The 12,076-nt window shown below is 50.4% G+C and overlaps 1 protein-coding gene across 6 annotated transcripts in view; it reads right to left on the bottom strand.

The window, feature by feature from the left end:
* TMEM164 (transmembrane protein 164) overlaps positions 1-10,785 on the bottom strand; it is a 193,711-nt gene extending 182,926 nt beyond the window's left edge. For 3 of the 6 annotated variants that reach the window (XM_052663124.1, XM_052663127.1, XM_052663122.1), the window contains exons 1-2: positions 9,718-9,812; positions 8,725-9,394 (exon numbers count right to left, since the gene is read on the bottom strand). In XM_052663124.1, coding sequence (XP_052519084.1) covers positions 8,725-9,114 — 390 coding nt within the window. In that variant the 5' untranslated portion in view covers positions 9,115-9,394; positions 9,718-9,812. Of the gene's footprint in view, positions 1-8,724; positions 9,395-9,695; positions 9,813-10,096; positions 10,154-10,733 lie in introns of those variants that run through there. The other 3 variants (XM_052663128.1, XM_052663126.1, XM_052663125.1) reach the window with 3 other exon arrangements.
* Positions 10,786-12,076: the final 1,291 nt, after the last annotated feature.

Raw genomic sequence — 12,076 nt, 5'->3', positions numbered from 1 at the left:
GCCCTCCCCCACCTCTGTTGCATCTGAGCCATTCACACTGCAGTATGAACCTCCTACATGGAACTGATTTATTCCTGATTTCCTTGGAGATAGGACCTCCTCTAGTGAAACAAGCATTTAGATGGAGTTGATCTGGAGCTTTGAGTACTCTGGAAAGAGGCAAACTTGGATGGGGTGAGTTGGGGGCTTGGCGGGGGAAGACTTGGAAGCAGGGGAAAAGAAATAGAGAAGAGAAAGGTAGAAGAAGAGCATCAAAATACTGCATCAGTTCTACCTTCCTGGGGGCAGCAGCCATCCCATGAGCCACTAAAACTCATCTGGTGGGGGGTAGAATGCCTGCTACCTCATTTCCTGCATTTAATGCCTGCTCACTCTCCTCTGTGTTCCGTGTGTCTGTCCTTGACCATGTGGGCCCTCCTTGGGACAGCAGAGAGAACACAATGCTCTATCTCACAAGCCCCTATCAAGGACTTGTGAGCAACTGCAGCTGTCTTATCAACAGGCCAGAAACGACAGAGCATTCCAAGTTTTATGTGGTTTGCCAAGGGAGAAATACAAAAACAATACCTGTCCCCTGATAATAACATGCAAATGACTCCAGGTAAGAGTTGTAAAGCTTTCCTGTGAAAGAGGAAGCAACTCTGTGCCTTTACATGTATCATTTCCTATGCCAAGAAACCCTTTCCTTCTGCAACACCTAGCCACCTCCTAGTCATTCATTCACACGTATATTGAGCACCTACTATGAGGTGGGTCCTATGAGAGCCACTATGATAGAAAATAAACAAGGACCCCTGCTCTCAAAGAGCTAACATGTCCCCTTAGTGAGTCAAATGTCGCCTCCTCCAGTATGCTTTCCTTAATTGCATCAGGAAAAAAGAAAAACCCTCTGGTTCTCTATGTTTTGTTCAAACCTGTTACCATACACGTCACGTTGTAATTTAGTTGATCTTTTTTTTCTTGCCTGTCTCAACTGTGGGCAACATGAAGGCAAAGAATGTTTCTTATTTACCTTTGAATCTCCAGTGCCTGGCACAATGTTTGACAGACAACAGGCACCGGACAAATGTTTGCTGAATACATGCAAGAATGAATACATTTCCATGAGCATTTAAAACTAAAGTCCTGCAAATAGAGAACTAGGATGCAATAATTCTGTGTCAGTATTTCATCTTGTTAGTTCCCAAAGATCTCCAACACTGCAAGAATGGTAAAGGAGTGTAGGAGGACTGGAAGGTGATTAAAAAGAGGTTTGGCTGAAATCCTCCACTGATAAAAGCCACAGGCACCCAACAGGCCACTGGAACGCCAAAGTTACCTTAAAATCCACCTCTTGGCTGAAATCCTCCACTGATAAAAGCCACAGGCACCCAACAGGCCACTGGAAAGCCAAAGTTACCTTAAAATCCACCTCACAATAACTCAGGGTCTTCAACCTCTAATTTCAACCACCTTATTTAACACCCACATAAATACCAAGGTACCACCAGAAGACCAAATGCCCACCCACAGGCCACCAGAATCACACCAATCAGGAAGAGCATCTGAAGCAACATCGCACCTCATGCTTTGCTGCTGCTAAGTCACTTCAGTCGTGTCCGACTCTGTGCGACCCCATAGACAGCAGCCCACCAGGCTCCGCTGTCCCTGGGTTTCTCCACGCAAGAACACTGGAGTGGGTTGTCATTTCCTTCTCCAATGCATGAATGTGAAAAGTGAAAGTGAAGTCGCTCAGCTGTGTCAGACTCTTAGCGACCCCATGGACTGCAGCCCACCAGGCTCCTCTACCCATGGGATTTTCCAGGCAAGAGTACTGGAGTGGGGTGCCATTGCCTTCTCCGACCTCATACTTTAGCCACTAGATAATGTCTCTCAGTGTGGGATCTAATGCTCACCGGCATCAGAATCACTGAGGAGACTGTAATAAATGCAGGTTCCCGTCCCCACCCTATAGGACCTAGACTGACTTAGACTCTGAGTGGAGAGCCAGGCATCTGCATGAGAACAAGGCTCCAAGGGAATCTTTCACAAAGAAAATTAGAAAAGCACTGCACTCCACATCAGGTCCAGTCAGTCAGTTACTGGCAGAAGATGCTCTCAATTTAACAAAGGATATGAAAGATCGCGGATGTGTTAGTGAACTCAGTTGGAGGTGGGGAGTCCTTTCATGATGTATGCATAATCAAATCATGTTGTGCACTTTAAATATCTTACAATTTTCTTTGTCGATTATACCTCACAAAGCTGAACACAAACAAAGTTAACAACAAAAATATATGAAAGACCAGAAGTTGAGAAGTCTGGCTCTTGCAAAGGGTATTTCAATGAAGCATGATGACAGTGAACAAGCTATTGAAAAATATAAAAGGGGAGAGATAGAAAGTGAGTTATCAGCTTAATAACAGTTTTTTTAATGTCTGATATTAAAGGAGGAAAAGAAGAAAGGAGACATTTCCAGATGTCAAACCAAGGGATTTAAGACCAAGATCCAACAGTGCAATTTCCTCAGTGCAATGAAAGTGAGCAGAAACTTGGGGCAGAGAATGGGCTGGAGTTCCTAATAACCAGCTCTTTGTGATGGAAATTCAACAAAAAGATGTGTGAGCTGGAGGCAAAACCACCTCTCTTTCTGGCTATTTCAAAAAAAAAAAAAAAAAAACACCCAGACAGGAGTTTCTCTTAATAGGCACAGGAGACACAGGAACTGTGCCCATGAGACCTCAAGGGAACACAGACAGAACCACCAGAGGGAAAAAGAAAAGAAAAAAGTCAGTTCTGTCAGCCAGTCAGTCAGCCAGCATTACCCAGGCACACTACACATTAAGCAATTAATGTGCACATACAGTATTGTATTAAGCTCTGCAGGGTGTTACAGAGGGGAAAAAAATACTACTCCTTTCCTTAAAGAAAAGTATACACGATAATGGTTGAGAATGAACAAACATGTAAAATCAAACAACCCAGTTGAACACTTACCAAACTACCTACTTGTATACAAAGCCATGCGCTTCCCTGGTGGCTCAGATGGTAAAGAATCTGCCTACAATGCAGGAGACCTGGATTCAATCCCTGGGTTAGGAAGATTTCCTGGAGAAGGGAATGGCAACCCACTCCAGTATTCTTGCCTGGAAAATCCCATGGACAGAGGAACCTGGTGGGCTACAGACCATGGTGTCACAAAGAGTAGGACATGACTGAGCAACCAACGCTTGCAATTTTTTCACACAAAGGCAAATGTTAAAGAGGCTAACAGTCTGAGGAATATTCAGAGTTGGGAAAGGAGGACAAGAGGTATTGGTGGAATGAGTGGAATAACTGTGGAGTCAAGGTCAACTGGAAAGTTTCCCAGAGGAGAATCTTCAGGACCATCTACAGAGGGGAGGAATTCACGACAGATCCCATGAAGACAGTGATGAAGGAGGTACTTCCATGGCAAAGGGACAAAAATTCAGGGGGCCTGTGGATCACCCCCTGAGTAGGAGCCTGCTGCATTCTATTACTTAACAGCAAGCTCCAGGCTGCATTGTATTAACAGGTGCACAGTGAGAAAAGGCTGAGAAAAGAAATCTTTCCTCTCTGCTGGGTGTGGGCTGGACCTCTGGTCACAGTATCCAGTTTTATAGACTGTGTATGAGAAGGGTATGCAGGCGCGGGCAAGGATCCAGAGAAAAGCAACAGAACTAATTAGAGGAATGGATTCTAAGAGCTATCAAGAAAGGTGAAAAGAAGTTGAGGTTTGTCAGTTTCTGAATCAGAGGAAAAAAATCTAGTGGTCATCTGCCAGCTCTGATCAGCTGTACCTAGCGTCTATTTAAGTGACCACAGAGCTATTCAGAGGATTAAAATGCTTTGTTTCCATGTGGCCCATTTCATGAAGAAGATCAAGATAGGAAAAAGCTAAATAACTTGCTCGGGTTCCCTAGCAGGCGACAAGCAAAACTGGTATCATCATTTTAAATCCCAGAGCTGTCTATGGGTTGCTTAATCCACCAATGCACACCATTTCCCTTATAATGGAAGGGACTTTGTCAAAGACTGTAACAATGAAAAATTCTCTGCAAATTTCCTTGGGAGATAATATAAAACAAACTAAAAAGGAATATCATGCCTCACTGCTGAGGCCCATATAAACATCACCCCCTTATGCCCCCCTGGACTGATGACACAGGACACAGTCCATCTGATAAGCCAGCAGATGGCTGGATCCCTCATTGCACCCATTACCCACCAACATCAGTTGCAACCAGGAGCAGTTATCAGTGCTCCAGGCAACAGATGGGGATGAAGAGGTGCGGTTGGTCTGAAAGTCAAGGAGGCAGGGGACAAAAATGCCTAGTTCTCAAATCTATCAGGTTTTCTCTAAAACAAATCCATCACAGAGCAAATATAACATACCCGTGTACCTTCAGTGAGTTCCAAAAGGTGTCACAAAAAGCTCAGGACCATTCTGAATATATGCCATTCTGTGCTTTCAGCAGAGTGACGTAGGAAAGTAAACAGTGAGACAAAAGCAGGTTAGCCATATTTGGTGGACATCAGCCTTCTAATATATCATAAAGACAGAAAAATAGCAACGCTAACTCTTAAAAAAGGATGGGGCTCACTTGGTCTTAAAGGCTAAAAACCAGAGGCTTGGTGCTCAGGGGTCAATAGCATCAGTTATTATTTGGCAAATGTCCAGCTGAGATCCAGAGTGCCTTATGCACAGAGACACGGAGGGTTAAACGGCATATGCTATGCCCCACCAGGTTCAGGGCCCAACTGGGAGATACTGACAGACATACACAACCAACCGGAAGTGGACAATTAGACAAGACATCCAAAATTTGATCTCTGCCTTAAGTTCCTAAGACAGAGACAATCTAACTAGATGCAAAGGATAAAAGGCCATGAGTTTTTACAGACACAATCAGTCAAACGGTCTGGCATTTTAACCCTTCCACTAAGAAACTGTAGATTTTAGGACTTAAATAGCTATGAGAATCTCTTCCTGCTAAAGCCCCAATTCCCACTGTTGACAGCTGGGTTCTAAAGCCACGCCTGCCAGTACCTTGCTGGCAGTGTGATTTCCGTTTTGTTCTGTTTTGTTTTGTAAACAGCATAAACAGTCAGTAAATTCATTCCGTGTCACCCATACGGACTAGCTAGCCGGACTAGCTAGCCACGCTTGAAGAATTACTTCTTGGTGTAATGGGTAAACACCACTGATATTCAGCAAGGGGTTTAACAGTGGTGCGTTAATCCTGGTGCTTGCTGATTCCAAGAACCCTCAAGCATTCCCGGCTTAAGTCAGATGTGAGAAGGTGCTGGTTTAATCCTACAAACCTCCACCAGTCCCAGGTTCCAGGGCCCTTGAGATAATAGACGAGGCGAAAAACAAACCTGACAGCAGGAATATTATTCAAGAACAGGACTCGAACACAAGAAGTACCCTGCCCTGTGCTTCTAAAGCTGGCAGTTGCCCAAAGGCAGCATGGCTATGAGGAGGGTCTGTGTATCAAAGGCCTTGGGAGTAAATAATTTACAGCCTGAAAAACGGGAGGTAAGGAGACTAGTCATTCTCCCTCCAGTGCTTCCATTTCCTGGCTGAAAGTAATACTGCCCTTAGTACAAACTTACACTGCCTCTGCAGAACAAGGCCTTCTATAAAGCTATAATTGAGTCATCTTATTGAGAGACACACATCAGAAATGTTTCTAAGCTCCTGCTTTCAATTCAGCTCATGTCTCCCTTTCCTTATCAGGACCTCTGAACTCCACAGAATTTACTGTCATGATATAGGCTAACTCAGCTAATTCACTTGCCAAAGTATTTGTATTCAACACTTCCCCTTTGGAACACACACAGTCACAGGATAAATTTTAACATCTCTCTGTCCAGGCTCAAGCTTATCTAGCATAACCCTAAAGAAGATAGTGTGTGTGAAAGCGTCTTATAAAAGTTAAGAGCTAGACAGATGTAAAGTATTATTAATACTAACCCCATGGACGGGCTTCCCTTGTAGCTCAGTCAGTAAAGAATTTGCCTACAGTGCAGGAGACCTGGGTTCGATCCCTGGGTTAGGAAGATCCCCTGGAGAAGGAAATGGCAACCCACTCCAGTATCCTTGCCTGGAAAATCTCATGGACAGAGGAACCTGGTGGACTGCAGTCCATGGGGTCACAAGGAGTCGGGCACGACTGAGCGACTAACACATGACTAACACACAACCCCATGGACTATAGCCCCCCAGGCTCCTCTGTCCATGGGATTCTTCCCACAAGAACACTGGAGTCGGTTGCCATGCCCTCCTCCAAGGGATCTTCCTGACCCAGGGATCAAACCTGTATCTCTGGCATTGCAGGCAGATTCTTTACTGTCTGAGCCACCAGGGAAGCCCAAATACTAACCATACTTATTATCGTTAGTCATTACTGTAGCCAAGTTAGAAAACTGTTTCCATCTGTTGTAATGGCATGGGACAACAGCAAAAGCATAGTGACAGGAATCAGTTCACAGTTCCCCAAACATCCATCTCTCTGTAGCACTCAGCCCCTGAGGGCCAACATCATCTATATGGATCCCTAAGGGTGGCCTTCTCAGGTTTACTTTATGGGGAAGACACAGGGAGCGAAAGATGAGGATGAGAAGATGAACCATGACCACCTGAAATTGGCGAGGAGACCAAAAGCCATTTCTGGAATAGCTCTGTGTGGCACCCCCGGGCACTGCTTATGAAGGAAAGAAGCACAGCACACAGATTGTCAAGACCTAGAAATTCAACTCTGCCTCGTTTTGCAGCCAGGCAGACTGACAGCCAGGACAAGTACTTTCCCCAAAGTCACACAACTAATTAATGCCAGAACGAAGCCTCCAGAGTCTTCTAAAAGCCTCTAAAAACCTTTCCACTGAAAACCATGGTGCTGCCAGGTTTGACGTCATCACCCCAGCAGCAGCCCCAATCGGGCTGAATTTAGTTCTTTGTTGACCTTCTAGATATGTGGTTGTCAGAGGCCTCAAGACCCCTTTGTCGAAGAGGCACCCTCTGACCCTCACCACCTGCCATCCAAAAAAAGCACTCCTGTCCCAAGAGCCTCACATAGCAATGGCTGAGATGCGTTGTTTCCTTTCATTAACAAAAAGCCCATTCATTAAAAAAAAAAAAAAATAGAAAGAAAGAGGACAGGCTCAAATTTACACAGAAGGTCTAACTGGGGGAGCCCTTGGGTTTCCTGTGAATGGCATCACTTCCCAAGAAGATCTCTTAAAAAAATGCTACCCACTCCAAGCCTACTGGATGCTTAGAGCCATCCCATCACTAAGAGCTGCTTTATTCTAAATCTGTCTACACCTCCTTACCACATCTGCAAGACTGATAGGGGTCTGTGGTCATTCACCAGTTTCCAGATTGGGAAACTGAGGCCAAGAACCTGCCATCCAAGGACTTCCTACAACACAGAGCTAGCAAGCATCCGCAGCGTAAACAGGCAGCACCATGCTGATCAGCATCAGCCTCCCAGAGACTGCTCTGCAGTCCGAAACCCCAAAGAGGGTGGGTTAGCTTTCCAACCCAGAAAGCTAATTCATCTTTTGGTTGCAAGCGAGCAACCTCCCATTCCCGAGTCCCCGCGCCAGGCCTGTGAAACCGAGACAATTATCTCAACCTCCTGCCCCACACAAGGTTGTCACGAGTCTCCTGAGAAAACAACCTTCTACAAATATAAAAGCAATAAAGATGCTAATGACAGGTTTCACAACTGTCCCTGAATAAAACACACCAGGTTTTCCACAGCCTGAAATCTAAAAGAGACAGCCCCCCATCCCACCCCACCCCTTCTCCTCTTCCTACCCTTCCGTGATATTATAGTTTTAGATCATTTCTCTACACAGGCTGAGTACAAAAAGACAGTCTCGCTCTTGGTTGGTGCTCACCCAGATTATTTTTATGTATCTGGCAACTTTCCTTTTTCAATCTCATTTGTTTTTCTTAGCACCGCTAATGGGAGATAAAGAAATCAGCTCTCTGGGCACCCCTGGACTGTGACCTCAGGAGAGAGAATAAGAGTGATAAGATGGAGAGGTTTGCAGGAAATAAATACCCTCTCACCACAGACAGAGAAGAGGTCACGAGTCTGCCTGGGGTCTGCTTCAGAGTGCAGTGAGTTGGAGTTTGGTGCTGCTCTGACACCTCAGAACTCAAAAGGCAGACCTCACTCTAAGACCGTAAACTCCCAAAAGAAAGTCATTAAGAGAAACCTACAAAAGTATTTCCCCCAAGTATGACAGTGGAAACTGGAACCTTCTGTGACCACCTCCAGGAAAGAAAGCCACCAGGCCTCTGGGAAATTGTGGCAGAGGGAATGTGGGGGGGGGGGGCGGGGGCAGAGGGAATGAGGGGGGGTGTTGGCCCATGGCTGCCCTCTGGTGATCCAGAAAGGGAACCTGGCTGGGGTCAGACTTCCTGCTGGCAAAAGGCCAGGGTAGGCCTGGGAGGGGAGGGGCCGCTGGCCTGAGTGCTAGACTTTCCCAGGGCTCACCACCACCGTAGGGCTGACGCATTGTGCAAAGGTGGAAGGAAGCCAAATCTGAAATCCGCACCCAAACAGCCACTCGTTGGAAAACCATTTTTAAGGGTCCCACCGCCCGCAGGGGTGAGGTGCTCTATGCGGCCAAGTGTCTTGAGCACACAAATGACTCTGCTGGCTGAGGCTGCCGGGAAGGGGTGGGGGAAGTCAACAGACTCACATGCATCATGGTGACCAGGTGACAGGGGTTGAGCAGGTAGATGACGGTCTTGGTGGCGAACTTAAAGCCCACCTCCACCCCGAAGGTCAGGCACAAGGCTACTAAGAGCAGATTCTTGCTCAGGCTCTCTTTGCCTTCCTCTGGCCGCTGGGTCACCTGCTCTGGCTGGCAGCCACGGCCACCCCTACCGTCCTCCTCCGTCTGCCTCAGGATGTGCCGCAGGGCCACCAGGATCTCCAACAGGGCCAGGGTCAGGACCACCACACTTTCCAGCAGCCGCTGCTGCCAAGAGAGGAAGGCAGCACAGTCGGGGCCCCCATTGCCCGCAAAGCTGGGGTCCACGCCCCCATAGAGCCAGTCCAGGAGACTTTGGTAGCTATACCGGGACATGATGCAAAGTGGCTCCCCACGACCACCGTGCAGGAAGCGAGAGCGAGATGGAACACAAGCCCCGAGGGTGGCCCGGGTGGTGGGACATATACGGAGGGCACACCCCCGCCCCCGCACCCCCCTCCGGACACCGGGGCAACTAGGGCAGAGGACGGGAAGCTACACGCGAGGCCCGGGGCCAAGTGCTGGCTCTAATTTGTCCCTACGGCTGCCTGGGGAGCCCCCCGCGCTTCTCCAGTGGCCACCAACGAGGCAGGGTGGAAACGAGCCGTTGGCCAATCTAAAAGGAAGGAGAGGAAAAAAAAAAAAGGTCTCAAAGAGGCAATTGCATCGGGAATTACGAGGCGGGGAGGGGTAACTAGCGAGGGAAGAAAAGGGGAACAGGGCAGTGGCGAAGCAAGCAGGGGTCGGGGGAAGTCGGAGGCCGGGAGGGTCAGGGCCAGGGTTGAGGGGACGCGGCAGGAGCGAACCGGGGGAGACGGTGAGGGAACACGCGGCGGCCAGGAGGGGAGCTGGCGGGGCCGGGCCGGCGGGGAGGGCGACGGGGCTGGCGGGGACGCCGGACTCCTCGTCTCACGCACTCGCCACAGGGGGATCGCTTACTCCTGCAACCGCGTGGCCGTCTCTGCCCCCAGCGAGCAACTTCGCCGCCGACGGGCCCCTCCGAGCCAATTTAGAGCCGTCCCGGGCCAGCCTCCCGCCCCCGGGTACACCCCCGAGCCCCCAGCTCCACCCCCCGGCCCCAGACGCCCGCCCTCCGGGCAGCACCTCCCCCAGCCCGCGGCTCGCCCGGGACCTGCCCCCCTCGCGCGGGCAGCGGCGGGAGGAAGCCAGGAGGGAGGGAGGAAAGGCGGGCGGGAGGCCGGGCCAGCCGGGGGCTGGGCTCCGGCCGGCCCCCTCCCTCCGCCCCGGCGCCGCAGCTTCCCGCGCCTCCCGCCCGGCCCCAGGGACGGGTCGCCGCGCCCTGCGGGGCTCCACTCACCGGCAGTCGGCCCTCGGCCCCGACTGGGCGCCCGCTCGGCTCCCCGCGCCCCGGCGCTCGGCTCCCCCGGCGGCCGCCACGGCCGCCGCGCACGGCTCCTCCTCCCTATCTTCCTCCCCCTGCAGCGGCCGCGCTCGCTTCCTCCTTCTTCCCCTCCCTCTCTCCTCCCCCTCGCCGCCGCCTCCCCGCTCCCGCCCGGCTCGGCCCCTCGCCGCCCCCCCACTTCACGCCCTCGGCCTCCCCGCCCGGCCGCCTCCCCTCCCCGGCCTCCCCGCCCCCCAGCCGCCTGCACTCTTCACACCTCCCACTCCCCCTTTCGGCGCCTCGGCCTCCCCTCGCTCCCCCGGGCTCAATCCCCGCCTCCTTTCCCTCCTCCCCGGCCTGCCTCGCGTTCTGCGCTCGCCCGGCCCGCACGCGTGCACCGCTACCCTCCCGCACAGCCGACTACGGAATTCGCTCCTCCGCGAAGCCGTTTGGACCGACTCCGCCTCCTGCGCCCCGGTTCTCCAGGGCGCTTCCTTAGACACCGGGCACCTAGTAGGCGTTTAGCCGGCCCTCGCTGAGTTCTTGGAGGAATGGACGAGCCTGTCTAGTGATAAGCCCCTGGGCTTTGGGAGGTCCGCTGGGTGTGACCTACTCTTCGCCTCTCCTCCAGACTTCCCTGAAATAGCAGACTTGGGCAGGGCCAAGACGGCATCTTCTCCACCTTTGTAGCCACAGCCCTACTCTCCACTTCCGTCCTAGACAAGGCTTCTTTTCCTACTTTGCCCGGCCGTTCTCCCTCCTGCTGTGCTCCGATGTTTCTCTATCTAGCCTCCGGCCACTCCCTCTCCAGGCTCTCCGTCTCCCCTTTCTCCTGCCACGCCTTCAAGCTCAATCGTACTCTAGCTGGAGGAAAAGATGGAGGAAAAGAAGCTTCCCCAGACCTCTTTCCGTCCTCCCGCCCTGCGACGGACGGAGCAGCTGTTTCCAACCTGCGCTTGACCGAGAGTCCTGCCACTTAAACGCCCGCCAGGCTGTGGAGGGGCCCAAGAATTGGACAAGGGCTGCTAGCAGAAACAGGGCCCCCTCTTCCCTGCTGCTTCCTACCTATAGACTGGGATTTGCTTTTCTCTGGGCAAGGAAACAGGAAAAAGACCTTTTCAAAATCCACTTTGTGTTGGTTTAGTATCTATTGAAAACTCACAAACAGGGAAATAGCCAGAAAAAAAACAGGCACCTTGCCTGGGAAACACCTTCTGATGTTGGCTGCCAGCCATTTTCCTGCCGACCTTTCCAGGTCTGGTTTTCCCCCACCTGGCCTCAGAGCCAGGTAGCTTTGCACAGACAGCATCCACCTTAGGGCCTGATGCTCTCAAAGTGCTAATTAATAAAGAACAACAACAAACAAGGATCGATTCAGCAGCTCACTCGTTCTCCGTCGGTGTTTTGTTAAATCCTCTGCACAGTAACATTAAGGGTAAAACTGGAGTTCTGGTGATGACTGTAGCCTGAGACCTCAAGTTCCTGTCTTCAAGGAGGTAAGAAGCAGATGATAGCACTCAGTAAAAGGCTTCATTAATCCATGCAGAAATCTTCCCTCTTAAGTCAGTGAAGAATCTGCCTGCAAATGCAGGAGACCAGGTTGAATTCCTGGGACGGAAAGATGGAGAAGGAAATGGCAACCTGCTCCAGTATTCTTGCTTGGAGAATCCCAGGACAGTGGAGTCTGGCAGGTTACATTTCTTGGGATCCCAAGAGTCGGACACGATTTTGCAACTAAACCACCAATCCATACCGAGCTTTTTTGGGAGTTCGGCCTAGAGGGTCTTGTGTTTGCAAAATGATTGTGTTTAGTGCCAGGCCAGCTTCCTCGCCAGAGGCACAAATTCCTCTTTTTCAAAGGTAGAATAGCCAAGTGTTTTGACGACTCTGGGATACTAATAATAATTATCCCATTTACTTGCTGTGTCACTTTGGGCAATTTACCTCTCTGTACTT

This window comes from Budorcas taxicolor, chromosome X (assembly GCF_023091745.1).
Source record: "Budorcas taxicolor isolate Tak-1 chromosome X, Takin1.1, whole genome shotgun sequence".
In the NCBI taxonomy this organism is placed as follows: domain Eukaryota; kingdom Metazoa; phylum Chordata; class Mammalia; order Artiodactyla; family Bovidae; genus Budorcas; species Budorcas taxicolor.
This window is presented reverse-complemented; position numbering and strand designations above follow the sequence as displayed.